Here is a 27,692-nt window from a genome sequence, read left to right as displayed (position 1 = left end):
CAGTGTTCCAGTGTCACTTAATACAGTGTCAGGGACCACCTGAAGTCCCCTGAGGCGCCACCAGTGAGATGCCCTCCCTGCTCTCTGGGAAGCCCTGGGTTAATGAGATAACTCATTCAAGGGAAGATAAAAGGCAAGACTGGGGCAGGGACATTGGATATTTGCCCCAGGTGGGCATTAACCTTGGCTCTGAGCCTCCCGGCAGCCAAGGCAAGTGGAAACATGATGGCTGACTCAGCTGCCATCATCATCTGCTCATGGCAAGTGTGTCCATCTCTCCAGCGGGCTCTGGCCTGACAGGCTGGCGTAAGGCTCATGGGTGAGCAATGTCCCTGACAGTAACGAGGGGAGGAAGAAGACTCCGCCTTTATGTGGCCTCCAAGAAATCCAAGGATACACAATGGCATTTCCATGGGGCCACTCAGCTCAAAGGGTCAGATCATCAATTGTTTTGGTGATCAAAACTTGGGAGCCCAGGAAAGGCACCAAATGGGGGTCTCCTATCTCCCCTCTCACCAATGTCAATAATTTCACCCATGACTTCAGCAAGATTTTCCAGTCGAGCTCTGAGACAATAATAGTTGGCATATACTGAGTGCTTCCCACATCCCAGGCCTTCCCAGCAAGCTCAGCGACCAGGATTACCCTCCTTCCTCCTCTACAGAGGACTCTTGGCTCAGAGCAGTGGGGAATTCACCCAAGGCCCATGGCAGAGCCAGTAAGATGCAAGCCAAGATCTGTGCTGACCCCAAAGCCTGTATCCCCACCTCTGCACAGGCAGCTGTTCCCCTCTGGTGACTGCAAGCCCAGCCCCACCTAGGGATGCCAGACGAGGCAAAGGAACTGGATGTCATGGCCTGGAAGACCAGAGGAAGCTCATGTCTGCCCTATGCAGAGCAGAGATGTGCCTGACCACCATGCCAGACCACCTCCAGGGTCCAGCAAAAATGCTTGAGATTGACCCCCAACACATACTCAAAAAAAACTTCGTTGGCTCCCAAAATGTGGGGAAAAAAACCTTCAAAATAAATGTTTAATGAAATATCTACAAAATGTAACATATCACCCAATGGCAACTCAATCCTTCTATGGCTCTGGATATATTTTATTTCGTAAGTGATACAGACTTGTTGAATATAAATAGGATGTCAGGATTGTCTAAAATGAAGCGCTCCCCAGGACCTACGAGTGTTCAGATGACCCTACCACAGACTGAGCAAAATGTCACCATGAAGAGTTTGGGACCTGCCCAATGTCTGGCCAAGTGCTTAATTGAATTGGGGGTAGATGAAGATAGAGTGCTTGCCCCCAGAATTTTACATATAGAAGTCAAGCAGTTGGCTCTCCAAACAATGAAGGCAGCTGGGCAAAGCTCCTGGCAAAAGCACGACTTTGAGTAATGCCACTTGTTAAAAGAGTGCCCGCATCACCCCCCAACACCTCATTAGCTAAATGGATTGCCCCATTGTGTTGGGGTTGCTTAATATCTGCCTATTGACTTTGCAGAACCTCTGCCAAAAACAAGATCTCAGTTTTGACATAGTTGATGCTGAGCTATTTTTTTCCTCGACTATTATTTGTCTAACAGAGTGCTGAGCTGGGTACAGCCACGTACACTGAGTGTAAAACCACATCATCAACACAGGTCTTACTTGCTATGACAGCAGGAAATGCAGCCATTTAATTTAAAAGCTGACTCCAGTTCTTGGGATGGAAGTGGGAAAGGGCGGCCAGGATACAGTGCCATTTCCCATTCCCAGGAAAACTGCAATGGTCACAAGACCATTGCCACACATTTTGATTCCAAAAGTTGCTTAGAAGGTAGAGCTTTAGAGAAACATAAATGGTCTATGGGAGGTGGGAGAGTGGACCTCACATGCCACCCAGCAAGACCCGTGGCTACTCCCTCACTGTGGCATCAGAGTCTTGGATTGTTCCAGAGAGACTTTGGTTGTTTCTATCACGTTTCTCCATGAAATGAATTAGAGTTTGACAATGAGAGGCAGTCACATGGGTGTGCCCCACATCTTCTCACTCCTTTTGTAGCAGACCACGTTCTTCAAAAATTCAAGTCAAGTTTTAAAAATCAAGAGAGATCTGGCCGGGTATGGTGGTTTACGCCTGTAAATCCAGCACTTTGGGAGGCCGAGGTGGGCAGATCATGAGGTCAGGAGTTCGAGACCAACCTGGCCAATGTGGTGAAACCCCATCTCTACTAAAAATACAAAAATTAGCCAGGCATGGTGGCAGGTACCTGTAATCTTAGCTACTCAAGAGGCTGAGGCAGGAGAATCGCTTGAACCCGGGAGGCAGAGGTTGCAGTGAGCCGAGATGGCACCACTGCACTCCAGCCTGGGCAATAGAGCAAGAATCTGTCTCAAAAAAAAAAAAAAAAAATCAAAGGAGATCCTTTCAAAAAGCCAAATTTCCAGGTCTGGAGAGCTCTAGAAAGATCTAGCGGCCTCTGCCTTTCATTTCTGCAGGAGTCGAGTCTCAGTGCCCTCTTCAGACAGCTGGCCCCATCCTTGTCTTTCCTTCTTATTTCCCACGCCCAGCTCACTCATGCAGTCCGCAGGCTGGGACCCTGTAGGAACACCAGGCACATCCTGCAATGTGGTTATAAGGTTTTGTAATGCAAAGACCTGAGAGTTGAGCATAGACACTCCAAGGTGGTTTGCTCAAAGGAAAGAAGGAAGGGCTATCCCAGTGCTGGCAGGAAAAGGAGAACGCTGGCAAGAGGAGACTGCATGGACCACTGGAGATGGAACAAAAGAGAAGATGTGGCCAGCCTGATTCTCATCTTCTTTTACACTGTTTCCTCCCCATCTAGCACCAACGTGTTACCTTTCAACAAGAGTAATAAGGCATCCCTTCTGGAGAGTGTGTGTGGAAAGCCAAGCTCACCCAGCTTCCCTTCTGCCCCCGACTCAAGAAGGAGACCCCTCAAAGATGGCTCAGGAAACCTGGAATATTAGCTGTGGGAGCATTTAGTTCCATGGCTTTACAGACTGAAATTCACAGCCCACACTACACACGACCTCCTGACATTTCCTGGCACTTGTTTTATACAATAACAATAGTGCTATTATCATTATTGTCATTACTCCTATTATGCCAGTGCATTAGACGGTCCCCAGAAGGGAGAGAAGGTAATTGGCTCCCATCACCCTAAGCAGTGCTATTGGGTACAATGTACAAATAGCTTAAAATTAAAGGCTGGCATCAGAGCCTGTTCAGTCTGTAATGGATTACTAAATGAGCACAGGCTTACCTTCTGCCATCAACACCCTCCAGAAATCATTTGCAAACAAGACAGATAATTTCGTATCTGATTCAGGTTAATTGCCCTGTTTTCCCGCCTCCCTGCTCACCAAGGGCCTCCATGGGATTGAACTCTGCAAAGTTGCCCAAACCAGCTTCAGCAGGCAAACGTTCCCACTGGGAGCTAATGAGGGGTCATCATCATCTTCTCAGACCTAAACCCAGACTTGACCCTCTGCAAAGTATTCTTCATGACCAAGTCATTCAGATCCCTTATCCCCGACTTTGCTATCCGGTGGAGGAGGAACATCTGCCGCTCGCTCATTGTGTGGTTCAGGCGGTGCGCAATGGAGATGGGGGTCTCCCCCTTGGCATCTCTGTCGTGGATGGAGGCCCTGTGCTGGAGCAGGAGGCTTATACAGTCTGACCGGCCCATGGCTGCAGCCACATGCAGGGGTGTCCTGCCCAGGGGAGATCTGCTGAGGCAGCTGGCTCCTATAAAATAAGAACATTGGCCAGAAGGAAGACATGCAGAGGGGGAGCAAAGGAGGGGTCCAGGGCTGTGAAGGGAGGTCCTGCTGCCTGGCCCAGCTCCAGTAGTGCCCTGCCTCCAGTCCATTCCCCCGGCAGCAGCCGGTTATCTTTCCAGAATGCCCATATCAAACTCCTGCTCAGATCCATCACTGCCATCCCACCGCCTGTGGGGTGATGTTCTAGGTCTTTCCCGCTCACTCTCACCCTACCTTCCTATTACTGTTCCAGCATTCCCTCCTGCCATACTCTCCTCCCCACCCCCACCACCAAGGCACCAATTATACCTACCTTCCACTTTCATCCCTAAAACACACCCTGCTCTGCATCCTGCCCCAGGACCATTCACAACATTCTCACCCATTTTATTCTGGGCTAAATCTGACCTTTCTTTAGGCTTCATTTATTTCCTTGGGAAAATCTTCCTTAGTTCTCCCACCCCATGAAACCTCCTGTATAAGCTCAATAGACACTCTACATCTTCACAACACCGTGTACACCATTGACTATGGAATCATTTGTAATAATCTACTGACTTCCCCTCATAAACTCCAGGAGGGCAGAAAACACACACATCTGGCTTGTTGCTGTTCTCATCCCGAGCACGTAGCTCAGTGCCTGCAGAAGACAGGCACTCGGGAAATGACGCAATGGGCAGCCTGACTCATGGACAGATTTCACTTCGATTAAATTCCCCACCGCCTCCTGCAGATGGATGGGCTAATGACAGGTGTCCAATATGGAGTTGTTGAATTGAATCAAATTCTGGATAACAAATATGACACAGAAAACAAGGCAATTCAATTAAATTCAGCTGACATTTCGGTAGCCAGTTTTTATGAGCTCCGGCTGGCTGGTGAGGTAAAGTTTTAAACAGGCTCTTAGAACACCAGTGTCGACCATGACACCTCCCCCCAGCAGCTGTCTTCAGAGGACAGAAAACTTTGCAAAGCTGGCTGTAATTTTTTAACTGGTGCCTTCAAATACATCACAGTTCCATCAGAGTGAAAATGACTTTTTATGAGCTTAAAGGACTGCTGGGCTGTGCAAAGCCCATATTTCATTTTACAACAAGCAAAGAGCAGACAGGCAGTGAAGGAAGGAAGGAGAATATTGTTGAGGTAACCTTTACCCATCACAGAGGTTGACACACCCAATGTGTGGCCCGATCATCCCGCCCAGAAGTCCGAGATGTTTTCCACCTTGCTCGGTGTAAGTGGGAAAAATAGCAATGACTGAGCTGAGAGAGGCTGGAGCCAAGGCTGTGAGTAGGAAAGAAAGGGGTCTAATCTGGAGGCAAGTTGATACAGGAGACCCCTGGGAAAGGCCCCTCCTTAGCCCAAACCATTGACCAAACACCACATAACATGTTCTCCCTTTTTCCAAGGAAGCCGGTGGTCTGGGCTGTTACAGCTGTTCTCCATTGTTCTTGAGGGTCTGGGCTGTTAACAGCTGTTCTCCATTGTTCTCCACTCCACATTGAGTGGTCTGCATCTCCATCAGTGGGCATCTTTTCCCAAAAAGATGCCACATCCAGGGAGGATAGAGTGCACACCTATGGAATATTATGTAAACCTCTTTAATTTGGAGACAATGTTGGCTAAGGCTTCTGTTTCTATCTATCAAGAGAGCCAGAGAGAGAGCCAGAGAGAGAGAGAGAGAGAGGAAGGAGGCCCTTAAGTGGAGGTGGGGTGAAAAGAGTTCAGCATGAATGTCTTATGAGAAAATAATAACGAGGCTTGGAGAAGGGAGAATGGTGAGCCTGCCATCCACCACAGAGCTGTGCTGGCTGGAGGGTGGACTATTTTGGGGTTTTTCGTGTGTGTGTGTGTGTGTGTGTGTGTGTGTGTGTGTGTGTGTGGTAGTCTCCTGTCTCAGCCTCCTGAGTAGCTGCGACTACAGGTACGTGCCACCACACCCAGCTAATTTTTGTATTTTTAGTAGAGATGGGGTTTCACCAGACTGGTTGGCCAGGCTGGTTGTGAACTCCTGACCTCATGTGATCTGCCCACCTCAGCCTTCCAAAGTGCTGAGATTACAGGCGTGAGCCACCGTGCCTGGCCAGAGGCTAGACCATTTTGGACCGTTGCAGCTTCCTAATTTCATGCGAGGCTGGAAATCACACAGACAGCATGGGAATATTCCCAGCAATGTATCTGGTGAGAAATGAACCAGAAATCCTTTGTAGCTGCCCCCTGTGTCTTGGGTCCTGAAATTTCTGCCTCACTGAAGCAGAAAGAATCTTCTCGAGACCTGGTGAAGAGAAGGAGGGTAACCTCTGACTGGTGTGCCCTAAGACACTTGCCTAGACAGGGAGTGAGTGGCCCCATGGGACCCTGATTTGTGGCTGACAAGACACAGGTCCAGGAAACCACTGCTGGAAGAACCGGGAACACAAGACACTCTGTCCTTTCTACCTGCAAAAAATCCCAACTCATGAATGTAGCAAGCTTTCTACCAGAATTACCGTGTTCTAGAAGGTACTGCACAGCATCAAAGTGGCCTCTGTGTGAAGCCACATACAACGCCACGAACGCCCTCTGAGACATCCACTGCTTCCACTTCTCACTCTCAAAATGTTCTGAATTCGCAGTTCGGTAGAAGGAATCTTCAGTAAGCCCGAGACAAGATAGCTGGGCAAGATAAGAGGAGTTTGAGTTATTCTCAGAAGCGTGGCTACATTTTGCTGGACGGCTGATGGGGCATGCTCAGGGGAAGGCTTGCTTGAATGTCAAATTAAGACTCATGATGGGAAAAGAGAGGTGCAAACCCTCACTGAAAAGCTGAGAAACACCCAGGACAGGATGGGGAGGCCATGATTTAACGCTTTATATATGTTCAGGAAATACGAATTCGCCATCAATCAGGCTCAGAATGCAGGAAGGTCTTCCCGTCAATGTTTTGAAGAGAGAAAATAGCTTTGCCTGGTGTCCACAGGAAGGCGATTGAAGCCACTGAGGAAGACACCAGCCAATACAAATGGCCTCCCAGAGGGTGACAGCAGGCATCTCTTGGAGACCGGCTCTGGCCTTTCCATCTATTCGTGTGCCCATTGTCTCCATTAGGTTTCAGAGCAAGCTGAACACGCACAGGTGAACAGCCCGGTCACGTAACCACTTCGTGGTGAATTAAGTCTTTGAGCCTGGGAGGAAGGCTACGGGTTCCCCCAGGGAGGATACTCTGCCCTGATGTGGGAGTCAGGACTGGGACAGCGGGAGAAGCAGAATTGAGATGAGGATGACGGCAATTCTGACAACCTCAGAGAGCAGGGAGGTGACCCCTGCAGCCAGAGCAAGAGCCAGAAAACCGAGCACGGACCACACTGCTGGTGACAAAGGGGAGGGAGACAGAAGCGGCAGAGGAGAGTGCAGAGGAGGAGAAGCAGGAGGGACTGGGAGGAGATGAGTCAGGGCTGGGACAGGGCCCCATCCTGCCCACCCTCCCCGCCAAGGCTGCCTCCTGCCGCACCTGCCCGGAGCCCATGCACTCTTCCAAGGGCGCCAATCCCAGCCCCTGCTACACCCAACCTTCCCTGACCCCTTTCTCAGCAAAGAAACTCTGTCTCCTCTTCTCCAGGAGCACACAGCTTTCCATCCGAATTTCTTTTCTAGGAAGAATATAGCATTGCCCCTCCTGTCACAGCGATTCATCTTCCCTGTTGGGTACACATCTGGTTTCTATCCTCCTGCTCCCCACTGCCCACCCCTAGAGCCCAGCTGAGAGGCCAGCAGGAGCCCTGGAGGACAGAGCGCCCGCCGCTCACCCCAGGAACAAGGGGTCTCTCCCCCCGGAACCAGGCAGCACCTGACGGAGGCCTGTACCACAGCTCCGAGCTCTGAGCTGTACATTTCTCAGTTATCTGGAGTTCTCCTCTCAGTATTAAATTAGATTTCCAACCTTATCACTTATAAACATGAATAGAAACGTGCTGCCTCGACTCCTTTGTGGGGCGGGGTGGGGCGGTTAGTGGGTTATAAATCACAAATCGATAAACCCAGCAAAATGGTAAACCCAAGGAGTGAAGGCAAACCCTCGGTGCGGTATTTCATAATTATGACATGGCTCATCGTTCTCTCTTCCCTGCTCCGAAACTGTTACTCAGATATCCGTATTAAAGACTTTTTCCCCCCACAATTTACGGTTGCTTCGTAACGTATAATATCCACTTAAAGAAGCATGAAAACACCTTGCTGGGATCCCCTTCCACAGCCGCCAAAACAAGTTCTGTCCATCTGTCATGATGCCAGATACATAATGAAATAATCCCTCCAGGAACAACATCATGGAACTTCAGGGTAGCGTCATCCATCAAAACTCCTGCAGGGAATAATTTTTTTTCTTTTAAAAAATTGGGTATTAAAGATAAACTACTACATTGGTTAAGTTAAGAGATTATCTGACCTTGAGTGCCACAAAGATAATTTTAGAAATATTGAATAGGAATCTCATTTGATGGTGCCTCGTGGGTCTGTCTGTTGTCAGTAATGCTTTTTAGAAAATAAATTTGGTTCAGCTCAGATGGAAGCCGAACAAAATCACAATGCCAACGATTTATAAAATTCTGTAATTATAACTTGTCCTATTGTGAAAAGGCACATGAGTCAGTAAAGTCATTTTATGAGGCAAACTCTACAAATAGAATGACTTAAACCTGAAGTAACCAGTCATTAGACACACGGCACAATGTGGTTATACAAATCATACAGGGTAAACCAAAATACTCTTGGATAATGTCATTACCTGGCTAAAGAGGTGACAATGACAAAAAATTGTTGGATCTTTCAAACTGAAGCCTGGGAGGGATTTTTCCACCTCGGCACTACTGACAGTTTAGACTGGGTAACTCCTTGTGGCAGGCGTCCCTCCTCGTTGTCCAGTGTTCACAGCTTCCCGGCCTCTACCTACTAGATGCTAGCAGCACATTCACCAAATCAAGACAATCAAAAATGCCTCCAGGCCCAGCACGGTGGCTCACACCTGTCATCTCAGCACTTTGGGAGGCTGAGGTGGGCAGATTGAGCCCAGGAATTCGAGACCAGCCTGGGCAACATGGCAAAAACCCGTCTCTACAAAAAACACAAAAATTATCTGGGCCTGATGGCTCGCACCTGTGGTCCCAGCTACTCGGGAGGCTGAGGTGGGAGGATCACCTGAGCCTAGGAGGCAGAGGTTGCAGTGAGCCAAGATTGCACCACTGCATTCCAGCCTGGGCAATAGAGTGAAACCCTGTCTCGAAAAACAAACAAACAAAAAAAAGTCTCCAGACATTGCCAAATGGGCTCTGGGGGACAAAATCTCCCTAGCTGAGAGCCGATGTGATGTAAGGAGCTAATGCTGACTTCCACCCCAGTTTGGACTTGGAGTACCAGAGCTCCTTAGGCCTCATGCTTTCTTTATGAGCAATGCCACCAACATCGAGTCTCAGCTCCGCGCAGGTGACACAGTCTATATTCCAACTGAGTGGGATTCATGAGTTTTCTGGTTTCATGATTGACTGCTTTGTGCTTATGTACTAGGCACTTAGTGATTACTTGGTGCCCAGACCCAGTACCTATATTCTTTCCTCCTTAGGACAGCCCTCCAAGGTAGGTTTGTTATCTCCATCTGCTGATGAGCAAACGAAGGCTCACAAAGCCTGTAAACAGCCACCCCAGTGCTGGCACCAGACCTGCCTCCCTCCAGGGCCACTGGCTTCTCACTCTTGGCTCTGTGAGCACCAATTTGCTACTGGAAACTCAGGATGGTAGATGTCAAGACAGAATAGTGATCAGCAAATCTGTTCATTAGTGTCCTATCTGTGGTTCAGACACAGAGGATAACCAGTAATTAGTCTAAGTAAGACAACTTGACTCCCTACAACTTTGAAAATATTGAGTAAAGCTGTGTTTTGCTGAGACGTGCAAGAGCACAACTCCCACGTGCTGAACGGCCCCTGTAGAAATCGGAGTACATCCTCTCTTTAGAGACAGGCAGCCACTGCCTTGGACTTAGACAAATACTAATTATCACCAGCTAAATAAATTATCAAAGTTGACAATAGACGTGGAAGGGCAACCCTGGCCCATGGATTTGCTCACCCCTTTTAGATTTGTGTATCTCAAGGTTTTCACACATGATCTCATTTGATCTCCCCCCGCCCCATATTTTGAGGTGAGTAGGAGAGGCCTCAGAGGATTATTTATAGGCAGTAGCCCAAATTTCTTCTAATAACGAGTAGCACTTTCTGTCTTTCTTGTTTGCCACCCACAGCAAGGACTACAACAGCAGAGAGAGGTCGAGCTTCTAACAGTTGCTAAGTGCCTGTTGAGTGACAGCACTGTGACATCAGTGTTAAGTCACCCCCTCTCTCGCGCTCCCTCTTAGCTCTCTTGGATTAATAGCCCCGCATAGCTCATCAGTGAAAATAAATGAACAGAAGGGGTGCCAGGCATTTGTAGTTGAGGATACATAATTTTCAAATTACTTGTTTGGGAACGCTTACTAAGTCCTTCAACAACTCTCCTCACTTTTAATATGTTAAATACAGACTAGGCTCAAAACACATTTCTTTCCAAATAAAGCCTCAAAAATGCCCAAGAGCATCTTCCAAACACTCCTATAGGAAAATAAATATGTCAGGAAAAACGCTTAACCTATTTTAAAGAGAGCAAAGGAAGGTATTTTGGCCTTCACTGTGCATTTTGAGTTTCCTGCGTCATTTCTGTCCATAGGGGGAAACGGCTCTGAGAATTCTAGAGCTGGTTTCTCTGTGTTACGGATTAGGAAACTGAGCCCAGAAGGGCAGTGTCTGGCAGCACCAAGCCCGTGGAGGCAGGCTGCTTTCAGATCTGTCTCCATCGCTCCCCAGCCCCTGCAGTACAGCTGCAGTCTCTCTGCAATATCAGCTGTTCACATTCTCTGTGCAGCAGCTCAGAGATTTTTTCTATATCCTCATTTTCTTGAAGTGTGTTGCGTTGATTTCAACCAGGTGGGGAGATGATGGAGCCCAGGGACTTTGATCCTGTTCTCATATCCTAAATATTGTAGGGAATCGGGATAGGGAAAGCCACGCCTTCTGCTCAGGGAAGGAGACTGATGGAAGGAGAGATGGGCTCTAGGGTGCCTGGCCTCCACTGGGTACCTGCCACACGGGACTTGTCTGGAGTGGGGCCCTTGGGGTCCTAATTCAGTCACAGGGAACTTTCGGTTCTGGGTTCTGATTCCGGCTGGGCTAGCTTTGAGCTCCCGATGTGAACAAGGACATAGCTTGGAATTTGGGGTTCTGATATGTACTTGGTTAGTGCCAGTATTTGGGGTTCAAACGTAGATAGCAGTATTTGCTTTGAGACTCGGGTTCTTGTGAGGGCAGTTTACTCTGGATTTGGGGTTCTGATTAAAGGAAGGTTTGCTGTCTGTTTGGGGGTCCTGATGTGAAAAGGTCTGTTCTGGGATTTGGAGTCCTTGTATGGGCAGGACTTGTTTTAGGATGTGGGGATCGGATGTAGCCCCGAGTAGTGTGGCATTTGGAGGGTAGGAATCGAGCACATCTGCCCTGAGATTTGGGGGTCTTCATGGTGATAAAATCTGCTCCAAAATTTGGGCTCCTGCTATATGCAGGGTTTGATCTGGAATTTGGGGTTCTGGTATAAATAAGGTTGGCTGAAGGATTTGGGTTACTTATACAAGAAAAGTTTGCTTTGAGTTTTGGGGTACTCATGGAGGCAAGGTTTGGTTTGAACCTTGACTTTCTGACATGGACACGGCCGGCTTCAACCTTGGAGTGCTGAGGTAGACACGGTTTCATATCTGGGGGTTCAGATATGGATGGGTTTGACTTGAGTTTTGGGGTCCTGTTGTGGACAGAGTTTGTTTCATTCTTTGGAGCCCTTATGAAGACGCTTTGAGGGGATTTGGGTTCTGGTATGGTCATGGTGAGCTCGGTGACTGCCTTTCAGATGTGAGCAGAGTTGGCTTTGAATTTTGGGGTCCACATGTGGGCAGGGTTCATTTGGGGCTCTGTCATCCTTATGTACACAGAAGTGGCTAATGGATTGGGGTTCAGATGCACAAATGGTTAGTTGGAGACTGGGGGGTCCAGAATTGGGCAACTGAGGGTCATGACGTGGGTAGAGTCTGCTCTGGGATTTAGGGTTCTGTTATGGCCAGGCATAGCTTCAGGGTTTGAGGCTCAAACATGGGCAGAATTTGCCTAGAGATATGGGGTCTTGAGGCGGGCAGCGTTTGTTTCAGATTTTGGCATCCTTGTGTGGACATGGTTTTGGAGGATTCCGGGTTCTAACAGTCACAAAATTAGTCTGGCAATTTGGGATTTCAGATTTAGCCAGGTTTGTTCTTGGTTTTGGGGTCCTAAACTGGACAGAGTTTGTTTCAGCTTTGATCCCTTTGCGTGGACACAGTTGTTGGAGGATCTGGGGTTCTGAGGTAGTCATGGTTAGCCTGGAGATTAGGGGTTAAGTCTTGGGCTGGTTTGTTGATTCTGGGGTCCTGAGATGGACAGGGTTTGTTCTGATTTGGCATCCTTGCAAGACAAAAGTGGCTGGAAAATCTGGGGTTCTGAGGTAGTCATGGGTAGCCTGAAGATTTGGGGTTCAGTTGGGCATGTTTGCTCTGGATTTTGGGGTCCTGAGGTGGTCGTTTGTTCAAGCCCTGGCATCCTGGGGGGGATGTGGTAGCTGGAGGAATTGGGGTTCTGAAGTAGTCATGGTTAGCCTAGAGATTTGGGGTTCGGTGTTGGGCAATTTTATTCTGGATTTGTGGGTCCTGAGGTCAGCAGGGTTCGTTTCAGGTTTGGCATGCTTGCGTGGACATGGTTGGCTAGAGGATTTGCGGTTCTAATGTTCTCAAGACCAGCATGGAGAAGGACTTGGGGTTTGCTTTGAGTTTGGGGTACTGACATGGGCAGGCTTGCTCTGGGTTTGGGGGTTCTGCTGGGGACAGGCTTTGTTTCAGACAAGTCTTACATGAACAGTGTTGGCTTTGGGACCTGGGCTCCTTACGAAGACATGGGGAGCCTGAGGGTCTGGCTTCTGGGGGGTCCTGGCTTGGACAAGATTTGCTCAGGGTTGGCAGATGCAGCCCAATCCAGGCAGGACCTGCTTGTGGATTAGGGTCCTGCTGTGGACAAGGTTTGCCTTGATTGGGAGTCCAATTTGAACGCCGTGTGTTTGAGATTGGGAAGTCCCTCTGTGGCCAGGACCCTAAGTGGCCCTTCCATGTGGGTTTCAGGGTGGCTGGGTTTCAGGGGTTTGCTTTGACATCTGGGGTTTCTCACGTAAGCAGGCTTCCCTTTGGGAATCCACTTCAGAAGTGGACGGGGTGCCCTTGCATGTGGCCAGGGAAGGAGTCAGGGCAGGAGCCACCTTCGTCGAGGTACTGGAGCCGCTGGAGGTTGAAGGGGATGCCGACCATCAGGTCCAGCTCCTCTTTGAGCTCCCGCACGGTCATGTCGCCGCGGCAGTTTGCCACTCGGAACATCTCCCCAGTCTCCTCCAGCCGCACCCGCAGGACGAAGACGTCAGGGGCCAAGTCCGGCAACGCGCTCGCGGCCTTCGGGTCACCGACGACCCGCTGGCTCCGGCTGCGGGCACAGACCGGGGGCTGCGCGGGGAGGGCCCGCGAGCCCGCCGAGCCTGCCCTGGGCCCGCCGCGCCCCTGCGCCCCGGCCCGCGCACCGCTCCTGCGTCCCGCATTGGGGTGCAGGCGAGAGGCGCCCCCCGTTGGCCCCGCCGCCCGCGCTCCGCCCGCCCCCGCCGCCGCCCGCCGCATAGCCCAGCCGCTGCCGCGCGTCATCCGCGGCTCGAGTGCGGTAGCCACGCGTCATCGCCGCCCCCGCCCTGACGTCCCACGGCGGGCCCATGCGCCCCCCGCCAAACTGTGACGCCCAGGCCCCTCCGGGACCGCCCCCTCCAGACGCAAGGCAAGGCCCCTCCCTGCCTGCCGCCCGAGCCCCCAGGGAGACCGACGGGCGGGCGGCCCCCCAGGGTCCCGCAGCCCTTTCCCGCTCCGCGATGAACAAAGACGCAGTTTCACGTGGCCGCGGGAGACGGTTCTTAAATAATGGAACAGGACATAGGTGCTTCCCAGAGCAACCGGGAGATTTGATAAATACAGAGACATCGCCGGGCGGCCACGCTCCGACGACCGGCACTGGGCCCCCGTCCCGAGCTCAGGCCACGTCCCCACCTCCTCGAAGCCTCCAAGCTGCTGTTAATGTCAGTTCTTTTCACCAGGCAAACGGAAGAGGCATTCTTGCTGCTGTTAAGAAACGGTTACCACTTCTCCGTGTCTGTTTAAAATAGGATCTTTGCATAAATTGGGATAAATCACCTGGAGGAATTACACGTGAACAAGGCTGTAAATCACCAAGCATGTATGGCCTGCAGAGTTGTAAAGTGCAGACTTTCATTATAAAAACACTTCTAGTATGAATGAATAAAAAAAAAAAACCCAACATTTCATAAACATGACTCCCTGCAGCAGATCTGGTCCCGACTTGGGGGTGGATCCCAGAAGTGGGAGACAGCCTTCCATGGAAACTTGCAAAACTGCACCAAAATCTATTAATTTTGAAAATGCTCTTGAATTCTTGGCGGGAGAAAGATGCTGATAAACACACTTAAGTGGGGAAATGCCCCCTTGAGAAAGGCTGGGCTGGCTCTATGAAGACACCTTTGGAGTGAGCTCTGCCTGGGAGAAACCCATCTGTGCTTTTCCATTCATTCACCGGAGATGAGGCTGAGTGTTCAAGTAAACAGGAAGCTTACCTGTGGTGGTCAAATTACAAACACTCAACATGGCACCCATGAATAATTAGAAAATACAAGTGATGGGGGCGGGAGCTAGGGAGGGCAAGGGGAAACAGAACAATCTTGGAAAAATCTCGGTTGTTGCAAAAAAAGAATAAAAAGTACGCTTAAAAATTATTTTTACAGAGAAATTACAGCCATAAAAAATATCTTTGCATTGGAAAGGCACTCATTATAGAAAAACGTTAACATATAAACGGAAATTGTAAAGGTTAGATTATTTACCAGAGTCTCTACAATCTCTCCAAGCACGTTATGATTCAGCATGCAAATTATACACATCACAACACAAACTGCAGCTCATTTTTTTTCCTTAACAGAAAATTAAGCTCTGAATAGAATACAAGATTCCAGTTGAATAATTCTACTTGCTGCTAGATCAACAGATTTTCAGAAAACAATCTCAATTTGCAGGCAATAAAAAAATTAAGAATTGCTAGTTACCAAAGCAAAACAATATCTCCATTTACTTTAGGCAAGAATTAAACACACGACGGATTGACCGATTTTTTTTTTTTAATATGTAGCCTCCGATTTATTAACTCACTTTTTGCCGACATTGCCTAAATGCTACCCTGGGGTATAATTTGCAATTCTCACATATGTACCTTATTATTATTTTGGCGTGGTGCATATACTCCTATCTTTCTTTTAAAAGAATCAGTTAAATGGAATTTGGAGGTGGGAGTAACATCCTGTATACTAGAAAATTCAATACATAGCTTCAAAAATTTCATTAAAAAATAAAGACAAGACAAACAAGAAAAAGACCAAAGGGCAAAATAGAAATAGCTTACAAGCCCTTAGCAGAGCTAGCTCTTGAACCCCAAATGGGCTGTTTCTTCCTTCCTTCCCTTATCCTACCTTTGAGAACATAAAAATAGAAATACGAAAAATGACATGTGCATACATGTACGTAAAATTTGTTCAAATGGTTAGAAAATCTTAAATTACTGATTTAAAAAACCTGGTTAAATTATAGAGCATCTTTCTCTTAGTCTAAATTTGAAATGCATGAAATCTAACTGATGTGTACTTAAGTCAATTTGAAGAGTATATAATTTGACCCCCAAAGTCACAGGTGCGTAGAACTTGTGGGCAGGTTCTGATCAGAACTGGGTTTTCCTTTTTTTGGTTAAGATTCTAAAGCATTAGATACAAAGTCAATATCCATGCATCTCAGTTATCAATTTCCCTTCCAAGTTTTTAAACATATAGCATATCCATATAAAAATGGAAAAACCTCAGTTATCCATTTCCCTCTCAAGTTCTTAAACATATGACAGCATATCCATATAAAAATGAAAAATCTTTCAGCTTTATGCCTCTATCAAAGGCCAACACATATCTTCATGGAGGCAGTTCCTGTCAGGCGGGGAGGAGTGAGTGCCTGAGGAAAAGTTCCAAGTAGTTTATAACAAAGGCACAATATTAGAAAGACTGCCATCAATCATTCTTTAGATTTCTTTATCACATTTTTCAAAAATAAATTGAACTATATTTGTAGCAACTCAAAGTGGAGCATAGATTTAAATAATGTATTTGTTCAGCTCACTGATAGGGGCAAATACTACATTAATATATTTTCTTCCTGTCAAGAGTTATTTACATATGTACAGTATTTCAGTTAAAAATAAAATATAACACCATAAACTATATAGGAAATCATAAGGGAAGGAAATATGCAGGTCTATTAAAGACTTCAGAGCTTCTAATAAACTACTTTACTTGGCGAGGGTTGGGGGGACTTCATATCATACAGTCTGCCATGGAGAAAAGAACTTGCTGGCAGGCAGCCTGATGGTTCAGAGGTTCCAGTGCCCAGTGAGCCACCTGGTCTGCAATCTTTCCACAGACTTACTGATCAGGCTTGATCAGGATGGCTCAGCCATCTAGAAAAAGCCCCCATCAGGTTCAGTCCCTTCGGGGTACAGATGGAAAAGGCATCAGTCACTGAGTGCACAGTATGAAAAGTTCCAAAATTTCCCCCAGCTGGTATAATACAATCAGTTCCCCTTCAAGTTATGGTAAGCCATATGTGCCAAGCATGAAATAATCAGATTGCAACTCATCACGGAGCAGTTAATTCTGTTTTTCTAGTACAGCAGTGTCTATGATATTCCGCCGCTTTGGTTCTAGGGCTGCAAAAAAGGAAACATCTTGGTCCCGGTCTGACTGCAATGCTAAGATGGTCTCTTCAATGACTTCAAGATGAGGGTTACCGGCATTTCTAAAATATGCTAAAGAGAGAAACCATGAGTCTGAATCAGGTGAGCCATGAACAATGTTCAAAACACACTCGGTTTTGTTTTTTGTTAGCCACATGTCAGGACAATAAATCAAAGAGTATTTCTAAAATGTTAAAGATGGACTCCCGACAGTTACGCATATTTTAAAAATTATAGTAACTATCTTTTTTCCTGCGATACAAAAGAAATGGCAATGTGCAGAGCAGGAGCAGGTTGTAGGTAGGGTGGGGCAGGGGGTGCAGTGGCAAGAAATGTACATGTAGGGCAGACTTCAAGACATTTTCTTATATGTGTGGTGTAGAAATAAACTATCCAAGAAACACAAAGCTTTTATTAAGTCCTATCCAGGTGTAAATAACCCACTAGTTGGGTTACAAATGTTTTCTAACTGACCACAAAGTAATACCATTAAAACGTAATAGCAGTTAAGGCTTACGTTTGCTACCTTTCATAATCTTTCATGTCATAACTCAAAATTTATCAATTTCCCTCATTTCTGGAAAGCTATGTAATATTTTGCATTTTAGCGTATGTTTATTAAGTATGAAGACCAAATTACATTCATTTCCTTAGTCATTTTATAAATAACGTAAAATGATGCATAAAAGTTAATATATTGATTTACATAATAAACCTTAAGCGTGCTGTCACACAACCTGCCTCAGTTTCCTGCAGGAAATCTAGTTGTGGCCTTTAACAGCTGGTGGAGTTGCCCCGAAATGTGTAAGTTCTGAAAAGTGCTCCACCTACCCTTTTCCAACAGCATCTGCCGTAGGGCCTTGGCTAGCAGAACCCTCACGTTGGGCACAGGATCTGACACGAGGCTCAGGAGGCTGGGAAGCAGGTGCTCCACGAACTGGTCCACGGGGACACACTCCTTGCTCACCACTGCCTGCTCCAAGAAAGTCACAGCCAAAGAAGTGATGTTTTCCAGCAGTCTTCTAGAAACATACACTTCTTTAATCCCAAAGAAGTCATTTCAGAATCTGTAGGTTTGAGGCATGTGTGTGAATTTTTAAATCTCAAGCACTGCATTTGGTTAGAAACACAGTTAATATTTTATTATAATCCACTACCAAGCAGTGGGTTCCAAGTAGGTTAAGATCTGGTGAGCTTAGGAGTCAGAAAAGTCTAGATTCAAAACCTAACTTCATCTTAGTAGCTGTGTGACTTCTGGTTAAGCGGCTTAGCCTTTCTGAGCCTCAGTTCCCTCATCCGTATGATGACAGGTCTGTTATGCAAAACATCTAGGACAATACCACCACACCGCATACAGCTGACCAGTAAGGAAGGGTCAAGAACCTCACCTCTGTCATTCACAGCAGCCGTGGCTGTCAAGTGACAGTCAAATCCCAAACCATAACCCAATGCCCAGACCTCTGTAAACAATCAGTAAACGCTAGTCCTGTAGTCATTCCCAGCATGTGCATATAACTTCTCCACTTACAAGACTTTACATGTATTCTCTCACTCAATTCTCAGGACTAGCCCTGGAATTCAAAATCAGCCTAGTTTTACGGGTAAAAAAAACTCATTTCCAATGTGGTGGTGACACCCACAGGTCTCATAACCACCAGTGGCAGCGGGGGGGGACTGCGAGCCCAAGTGTGGGTTCTAACTCCTGTGGCAGCGGGGGGGGACTGCGAGCCCAAGTGTGGGTTCTAACTCCTGTGGCTCTTCTATGCCAGGGTAATTTGTGTCGTGGTGGATGGGCGCTGTGGCGGTGGCTGCCGGTGTTCCCTAGGTGCCAGGCGCCATGCTGGGTAGCTCAGCTCTATCAGCCCACGGAAGCCCACGACAACAGAAGCCAGGCACATATTCCTGGGCTCTTTTAAGCAGTGTACACGGCACCCAATGTGTAGTCTTTTACCCCTCACCCCCTCCCACCCTTCCCCCCAGTCCCAAGAGTCCTTTTGTTTATTTCAGACTTTCTAAATCTCAGATAAAGAATTTAAAAATAAAAGCAAAAAATATTTCCTTTAAGCTTTCTCCGCAAATTGATTTGGAACATTGACTCTTCCTTCACAAAAGTCTGTGCCGTCTGTGAGTTTGTGAGTCTGTGAGTTTGTTGTTCACTCCGCCATCCACTGCCCTTCTCAGTGGGCTGCCAAAGCACTCCTGTAATGTCTCACTGGTCCAACAGGGGGCGCTGGTGAGTCCTCTGGTGCCCGTGGTCATCAGGGAGAGAAAGGGGGCTTTGTGGTGTGGGGTCAGGTACGGTCCCAACCACGGCTTCACTGTACTATCAACAAAGCTGGGTGGCGGGTTCACAGAGGTTCATTACAGCAATCCCTCCACCTTTGTTTATGCTTGAAAACGTGAGTAATGAAAATTAAAATGTTTAAAACAATACTTTAGCAGGAAAAAAAAATCATGGGCTTACACTTCCTGTGTGATCTTGAACAAGTGACCTAACCTCTCTGGGCTTCAAATGTTTCACCTAAAAGAGCTGGTCTAAAGGTAAATGGGTATGCCATGCTCAATACACATTACCTCTTGTTTTTTTTTTTTCTTCTTCCCTGAGATGGAGTCTCACTCTGTTGCCCAGGCTGAAGTGCAGTGGTGCAATCTCAGCTCACTGCAACCTCCGCCTCCCGAGTTCAAGCAATTCTCCTGCCTCAGCCTCCCAAGTAGCTGGGATTAAAGGTGCCCACCATGACACATTACCTTTTATTAGAGAATTAAATGTGTGATGTGATACCTGGCACACAAGAGGTATTCAAGAAATGGCAGCCATTATCACTGCCATTGCCCCTAGGCAAACATAAATCACACCCTCATTTCCAAGAGGCTGAGTAGAGAGGGCGATCTGAGGAGCTGGACAGGATGATACGAACTCTACATATTTACTCTAAAGAGGTTAAAGTCTCTGCCCTAACCCACTGCCCAATTCTTCATCCTGCCTTCCTTCCAAAGCCACTGGCTAAGGTGAGGTGTAGTGGTGGACACAGACCTGGATAGGGCAGGAGTGGACTGTGGGCCTGGCCCTTACCTTACTGGATGGAAGTGTTGGAGAGCAGAGGCTTGTTCACTCTATCTTTAGCATCTAGAATCTGTCTGGACCATGGTAGGTACTCAATCAATAGCTATGTGGCGAATGAGTATGCCAGTGGGGTAACCCTGGGCAAGTCCCTTCACCACACTGGGTTGGTCCCAATGTCCTGTGAGATAACAGGGCTAGGTGAACTAATTCCTCAGTTCCTGGCTAGTGCTCCAGGGCTGAGATTCTGTCTGGTGAACTTGATTTCATCATATGGCAGATGTTACCCAGGGTAGATCCCTCCCCGGGTCTTGCTAACCTGACAAATGAAAGCGAAAGCTTGCCTTCCAACCCACTTAGAACAGTGCCGGAACCTTACGATGAGTTCACTGATGAAATTTAACCCCAATGCACTTTCACTGTTGGAATGGAACTTCTGCAGAATTGCCACGACCTGTGAAAAATATTAGAAGAGCACATTTAAAATGCTGCCATCTATTTGAATTAGGAATACTACTCTACACGGAAACTAAACATTTTTATGCACCTTTCCACCTTTAAAATGAATTTATAAGCACAGGAGAAAGTAATTTTTGTCGCAGTCATCATTAGAACACAGAGAAAAAAGATGTTTAAATATATGGCAATACACACACACATACACATAAAACCCTTCATAAAAATGAAATTTAAAAGGAGACTGACATTAGAAAAATACATTCTTAATCTTAAGGTTCCAAATTTTAGAGCATGTCCCCTTGCTTAATAACTAAATCATTACCTTTCAGAACATGTCATTTTTATAAAATTTTAATACCATCAGAGTATCTTAAAATCAATATTGTCAAATGTGATTTTTTTCATCAGTATTCAGCTGGTATAAAGCCCACTTAAAAAACAGGATCAGCTTTTCTATAGCAGAGTCTTTGCTCACTAAATATTTTTCTACAAAACCAAGCTGTAAATCAACCTGTATTTTAAAAACACTAACCTATTGCTTAAAGGGTTTCATATATAAAAGGATTACTCCACAATTTCCGTCACTGAAACATATAACTTAACAACAAAAGCTATCCTACAAATTGATAAAACTATAATATAGTTCCTAATTTCAAATTTTAAAAGCTAGTTCCATAGGTTAGCTGACAAATTAAGCCCAGAAAAATTAAAAGAGTTAAAATGGAAGATACATCAACATTCCTATTTGTAAACATCACAGAGCAAATGCCCTGATTCCTTACTAGTTTGAAGGAGATCCACCGAACTTCAGAAACTTGATCTGCACACAACTTTAAGGCAATGTGCATTAGGTAATCATAAACATCATTGGGACTATAGAGTTCCAGAATCAGTATCAGTCGTCTGAAATTAAAAGGAAAAAAAAAAAACAAAAACAACAACAACAAAAAAAAATTATTTTGGGGCAAAAAAAAAAACTTATTGATTTCTTTTTACTGTCATTTCATCTTACAGATAAAAATAGCCAGGCTAGGAAATGAACAGCAAAAGACCAGCAAGATTTCGGTCTTCAGTAAAATGCCAACAGCAGAAAGCTGAGTAAAATGACCATGCAAAAAAAAAAATGTGAACAAAATTTTAATTCTTCATCTCACACACATACAAATCAAACAAAAAGGAAATGAACTCTGCAAAACAGAGGCTGAGAAATTTATGAATACAGATTTAATATTTCAATTTTAGGTTATCAGTTGAAAAGCACATAAAACTTTAAAAATCAGATAACATAAAAATAGCCAGAATGTTGAAGTTCACAAAGGTCAACAGATCAAGCGAACACTCTGAGATTGCACGACCGCCCCGGCGTTTCTCCCACTGCAAACCGAACCGGATGCGCCTGCTCGCGGCTCTTGGCAGCACGAGGTGGTTTCACTGCAGCGAGGTCCGCTTGGAGAGAACTGGGAGCGCGTGCTCCTTACTCCGAAAGACAAAAGCATGCAGGAGATGGCTGGCTGCGAAAACCCACTACCAAAGCTTTCACTACTTTCTAAATGGGGATGGGGAGAAGGGCACGAAAATAAATGACATTGCTTTCACCCAGGCAAGGAAAGGAAATGAAAAAGAGATGGGGAGGAAGTTAGAACCAGAAGCCCGGAGTGCTGGTGAATACTTTCATATCAAAAAGCACCGTTTTCAAAAACATGATACCAATATCATGGGCACCGGAGCACAGAATTCATATCAGTCGCTGTGGCTTCAATAAGCCGGGAGATGGGAGATAGGGCGCGTAGGGGGCTAGATAACTTGGTCGGGCACTGGGGCCGCGCAACCACCCACGAAAGCCCCGCTGGGCACCGAGCGCGCCTACTTCCCGTGCGCCGCCGCTAGAGGTCGCACTGCTTTCATGGAAAACGTGGGCCTGTTTTTCTCAACTCAGAACAGGATGCTGGGAACATGGTAAAATGACTGAAACCTCAATCTCTCAAATTAAGCAGAATGATTAAAGACCACAGCAAAGAGAAAGGCTTTCGGTTTGCCCCTGGCATCAGCCAAATCATATCCTGAATAGCTGCAAAAGCCTGATGAATTAATTCAGGGAAGACAATTACTTGAGAGATTTCTAGTTGTGGATGAGAAAAATGAAAACTAAAGACACCGAAATGAAAACAAGGGGAAAACTAAGACCCAAACAACAACTGCCACAAACAAATTCCCTCCACACCGTGAAAGGCACATTATATACCTTAGGAAGGGGAGTTATTTAAACTGATGCTTCCACCCTTTCATCATCACTAAAGCCTGGAACATTCCTTTTGCCAGCTCAAGACAGAATTAAATAACTCCTTCAGGCACAAAATGATGTGCAGATAGGAGCCACCTTGGGGGACCTTTTTGTTTCATAATCATCTCATCTGGGTTAGACCCCTTCCTGTATCCCACAGTAGCTATAAGGGCATTAGGCATGCTGTACCCTACGGAGAGGACCACACTCAGAATGTTCAGGAAGGCTCTGGCAAAAACTGCTCCGATTAATAGGAAAATACTGAAGAGTGGGTGATTCATCTTTTATTTGGTTCAAATAAATTGCCTTCTAGAACAGCAGAACACTCTAATTCAAAAGTGACTCAAGCCCTGTCTTCATCTGAAAATGAATGTCTCCCGGGAGACTGTGGTATTTGTAACTTAGGGTTTTTGGAATTCTGTTTATACCTTAATAAAAACATAATCTCTTTATCTAAAAGAACACTATTACTGCTGCTTTAGAAATCAATTACACGGTAAGAAAATTAAGATTTATTCCATCTAGTTTGCTTTCTCATATCCCCAAATATGTTTTTACTTACTCTGCTAGTTCATATCGAAACCTCCAATTCCTGCTGTTATCAGTCACTACAAATTCTTGAAGCTGATAAAGATAGTCTCTCCTCTTGTCTTCATGAAGCAACTATTTTTTAAAAATGTATATATAAACATGTATAATCCTTCAAAATGACCCCAAATGCCCCCTTTTATTCCACTTCCGATTATACATTTGTCACTGGCAAGAACTTTTGCATTTCCCCTACACCTCGTAGTCTATCACCCAGCATGGCTGTGAATGAACATTGCTGTACACTGACATCAAATGCATCCCTGAACGCCTCCAACCTTTTCCCCTGGCTAGGACGTGTGCTTATTATGTATTTCTGAATGCCCCTGAGGTCTTCCTGCTTTAGTAATTTCCTACCTAAAAACAAAAAAACAAACAAACAAAAGCCCAGTCTGTGTGCGTTTGGAAGACAGCGTGCCAGTGCCGCTTCCCAGGGAGCGAGGCTGCTGCTCGGCACCAGGAGAGGAGAGACTCAGCTGGAGCAGCGCACACCAGAGTCCGTGAAGGGCAGCTCTTGGTCATGTGGATGAGAGTAATTAGTTTCTCTAGGTCATTTTTAAACTCTTGTTTTTATAGTCATCATTCCTTTGGGGGGGTAGGGGGGAAGCCAGAAGGGAAGCAGCAGCGACTTGCAGAAAAAGTGCTTCATGCAGAACAGAGGTTGGACTTCAGCCCAGGCTCTTCCCCTGGGTGACTTCTGGGCAAGTCAGGTCACTACCTGGGGGCCTTAGTTTCTTCTTTTGCAAAGAGTGTGCTAGGCTTTGTGTCTACCATCTTCCACAGAATTAAAACTCTAACGGACAGGAAAATTAGGAGAAAAAAGTTTAAAATATTTACCCATCACTGAAAGAACATCCACTTTAAGATTATGGATGGTACATTTCAGCTAAAGAAACCTAAACAACTGCATTGTTTTTTTCACTGACACCATAGACATCCAGGGCTTCACAAATTTGATTCGGAGAGAGGAGGCTTGTTTTTTGCTTTTAACCCTTTTTCCTACCTTTAGAAAATCATACAGGTGTTTAAGAACTCCTATTCGCACTTCATCTAGATCCTTTAAAAATCCATTGAAGATAGGCACCAGGTCAGCTGCTGTTAACTGATCCCCAAGAATCACAGCCAGCTCGTGAATGGAGAAGGCTAGGGTTCGCCGTACCTTCCACTAGGGGTGCATAGCAGACATACGAATCACGACAAGCAAGTGCAATTCAACCTCTTCTGTATCTTACATGGCATTTTTGGAGCAAAATGAATACTGCCAGGTGTTGGCCACTTAAAGCATTATTTCATCAGAGACCAGTAAACATGCCAATTTGCATCCACAGAAAATTCAGGTCAATAAGCCTTGCTGCAGCTTCCCTTTTCTCCCTAATGAATGACCCACCCTCTTTCTGCACGTGCCTCTGAAAAGGCTTTTACCTGTACGTCAGAAGCCAGTGTTTCGTATGTATCTTTCAGGCAGTGCCAATGGTGCCTGCCCAGGGTCAGTGCCACCCCTGGGAGGCTGTAGGCACAGTGTGTGGCTATGTCAGCGTCGACAGTCTGGGCTCGAGCTGGGTCAGTCATGGACACATAGTGATCTAGCAGCGGCTGAGGTATTACATCCTGGGAAATGACAGAGAAAGGAGGCCACCGTGAGTGCAGGAAAATACTCATGAAAAACAAGGAGTTTGGAGTTTAGAGGTGAAAACAATAAAGCACAAATGTGAGAGGAAAAGGAGGCCTTCCTAAACTCAAAGGGCTTCGGATTGCCAACTCTGTTTTCTCCAGAGAGTGGGTTTTCAATTTTGCTTGAAGTGAAAGCAACACCCAGAACTCATCTTTTCAAGATTGGCACAATATTTGATATCACAGAAGACAGTCTAGACAGCAATGTCTGCTTAGGCTGGTACATCCAGCTCTTGAGAATGGAGACTGGCTTCTCTTTTCTTACAACTGCCCCAAGAACCTAGCACCTGAGACCTTATATTCTGATAATCACGCGTACGTCTGACTGTGTTTGATTGAGATAGCACTCAATCAAATCAGTGTTAGATGTCCTATTTTTTTCTCATATTAATTTGCTTTATTAAAAACACTATTATAGATTGTTCAGAAGCTTAAACACTACCTTACAATTAATTTTTTACAATTATATTAGCAACACAAAATATGAATTAAAATATGTAATCAATATTGATGGAAGAAAAAATATTTGGTTCCAATTCTTAAAGTTAACTTTAAGAAAATATACAGTTTTGAGTTGCCTTTTCTTCCACCCCCCAAGAAACGAACCTGTAATTTAGATTTATTCTCTTCAAGTGGGGTGGGATCCTGCCTCTGGTCAGTCTCCAGATGGTCACTGGTTCCATTTCTGGGTTCACTTGGATCCTACAGAGTTGATTGGACACGTTACCAATTTGCTCCAAAGGAAGCAGCTGTCCTGTCACTTTCCCTTCAAAGAGTCCTTTTTCAATGCCAGAAATTACTTCTGTAAGCCAAGGCAAAAGCTTTCCTTGAAGTCAATGGTATCTTTCCAGATGTTAAAAATTACATTTGCACAGTTACATATGATACTGTATAAACCAGTTCTTTTAAGTGCTAAGGAAAATTGATTTCATACATTTTAATTTCAAGACTGCTGGAGGTCCTTACAGAAATACAAAGGATAAAGTGAAAGCAGTGAGGAGCAACCCTGTAAGTTTGCATCCACTATTCCTGATGCCCTAGGGACTCCCTGGTATGGCTAACCAATACCTTTAAGTAATATTCACATGTTTAAGGCACAGACTACTCCAGAAGGGTGAGGTTTGCAAGAAATGGTAGAGCCAGCACCGCCACCATTTCTTGGTCATCAGGGATTGCAGCAATGGTGGGTCCCTGAAAGAGGATGGGGGCTGGGGAACCCAATGAATCTGAGAGAAAAGATGTGGCTGATACAGGAGTATTTACTCAGAAAATTGTCCTAGATTTTCACATGTACAAACACTCCTAATGTTTGCTGATAAACCTTTACATTAGGTAAACAATTAAAATGAACAAGAACATTCAATGGTGACATTTTGGTCTCTGATCATTGATTAACATTAACTGAGATGGACCTGACTTTCTCCTTCAACCATAACATGGATTTCCAACTTGCACTTGAAATGTCATACTGTCTACCAGCTTAATGGATTCTGACAAATCAGCTCAATATATGATCCAGGAAAGTCGATTAACACACCGATAGATGCTTCGTTTGCTCTGAGGCACGCCACCAAAACCTTCAATTCGCAAGGTTTTCACTGATATGTACTGTTTATTTTAACAGAGGACATGATAAAACAGAAATATTTTGGTATAAAAACCTAAGACCTCAATTTCTCCAAGTTAATAAATTCACATATAGTAACAAGATGTGTCATCAGAATCACTATTATCCCTTTAGAAATTAATTTTATTCCAAAGTCTTCAGTGCAAGCGTATGTGCAGCACTTAATCTAGGAGCCAAATCAAGGCTTAAGCAAATCACCACAAGTTATGGCACCCCCAGAAGGTATTGTGAGTTCCCCAAACCCCAGTGGGACACCATGCTGGCTGGCTACCTGTGCACCCACCACTCAGCATCCAGCAGCCTCCTTTCTAGCAGGATCCCGATTCCGTTCAGGGGGCTCCCATGTTTCTGCCCAGTTCACCATGCTCAACCCACGAACGCACTCTGTGACTGTGGCCAGGAAGAGGGAGGTAGACGGAGAGGGCAGGGAGGTGGTTTCCCGCCTGGGGTGTCCTTGTTCTTCAAAAGAGACAAGTGGGAAGACACAGGCCCCGCCTTCCACCAGGCATTTCATGCTGACAAGAGCCACCACAGCAGAGGGGAAGGGTGGACAGATCAGCACCAAAGGTATGGAGTCTGGCAGCCCAGAAGCTGCCCAACCACAGCACTTCTTCCTCTTGTCTTGTGCAAGAGAACATTTTCCTCATGGTTCTTGGAGTTTTTTATTTCCTTTCCCTTCTTTTGCAACAGGAAGCATCCTAATTAATCCCACTAGGACCTTGGAGTCAAGCCACAAATTCAAGGGCTCTGCCCTCCCACACCGTAAAACAAAGGCCCCATTACACAAACCCTTTTAAAGCCGCAACTCAAAAGCCCCAGCCTGGAGGAATCTGTTCCTGGTTTTTTTCACCTCTATGATAAAGAAGTCCAAATACTATCACATCCCCACCAAGGTAAATGTGGTCACACCCTTCTACTTAACACTTGCAACTTTTGCACTCTAGGTAACAAAGTTGACAATAATGAGCTTTCTTGCTAATATTTTTAGCAACAAACCAGCAGAAGAGGATATCACCCCGTTTCTTATTAATCACAGATAACCAACTCCTACACATTTTATGTTTGAGTTTTAAAATGTTTTATTTTGCTTTATTACAGCAGGCCTAAGGGGTTAAGGGAGGTGATAAGTTAATCACTGAAATCAAATTATAAACTGTATGAAGAGAGAAACAATTGGTATTTAGGCCCTGGAGACCATGAGATTGAAGAGATTATCCATCATGGCGCATGATAACGACAC

The 27,692-nt window shown here is 45.8% G+C and overlaps 2 protein-coding genes across 22 annotated transcripts in view; both read right to left on the bottom strand.

Annotated features, from left to right (window-relative positions):
• Positions 1-1,081: 1,081 nt before the first annotated feature.
• On the bottom strand, positions 1,082-13,581 carry ANKRD60 (ankyrin repeat domain 60). The gene is made up of 4 exons (XM_055265132.2): positions 13,152-13,581; positions 7,979-8,109; positions 6,260-6,425; positions 1,082-3,756 (listed from the first exon to the last, which is right to left on the bottom strand). Exons 1-4 carry the CDS (start codon positions 13,579-13,581, stop codon positions 3,446-3,448), a joined length of 1,038 nt encoding a protein of 345 aa, XP_055121107.2. The 3' UTR covers positions 1,082-3,445.
• Positions 13,582-15,103: 1,522 nt separating this feature from the next.
• The window catches only part of LOC129474160 (putative serine/threonine-protein phosphatase 4 regulatory subunit 1-like), an 86,508-nt gene continuing 73,919 nt past the window's right edge, over positions 15,104-27,692 (bottom strand). For 11 of the 21 annotated variants that reach the window (XM_063633432.1, XM_063633425.1, XM_063633431.1 and 8 more), the window contains 8 exons: positions 25,432-25,527; positions 24,577-24,762; positions 24,158-24,319; positions 23,129-23,229; positions 21,068-21,188; positions 20,146-20,280; positions 17,597-17,738; positions 15,104-16,837 (listed from right to left, as the gene is read on the bottom strand). In XM_063633432.1, the coding sequence (XP_063489502.1) occupies positions 16,680-16,837; positions 17,597-17,738; positions 20,146-20,280; positions 21,068-21,188; positions 23,129-23,229; positions 24,158-24,319; positions 24,577-24,762; positions 25,432-25,527 (1,101 nt within the window). In that variant the 3' untranslated portion in view covers positions 15,104-16,679. Of the gene's footprint in view, positions 16,838-17,596; positions 17,833-20,145; positions 20,281-21,067; positions 21,189-23,128; positions 23,230-24,157; positions 24,320-24,576; positions 24,763-25,431; positions 25,528-27,692 lie in introns of those variants that run through there. The other 10 variants (XM_063633433.1, XM_063633426.1, XM_063633427.1 and 7 more) reach the window with 9 other exon arrangements.

The sequence above is a fragment of the Symphalangus syndactylus genome, chromosome 24, assembly GCF_028878055.3.
Source record: "Symphalangus syndactylus isolate Jambi chromosome 24, NHGRI_mSymSyn1-v2.1_pri, whole genome shotgun sequence".
NCBI lineage: Eukaryota > Metazoa > Chordata > Mammalia > Primates > Hylobatidae > Symphalangus > Symphalangus syndactylus.
This window is presented reverse-complemented; position numbering and strand designations above follow the sequence as displayed.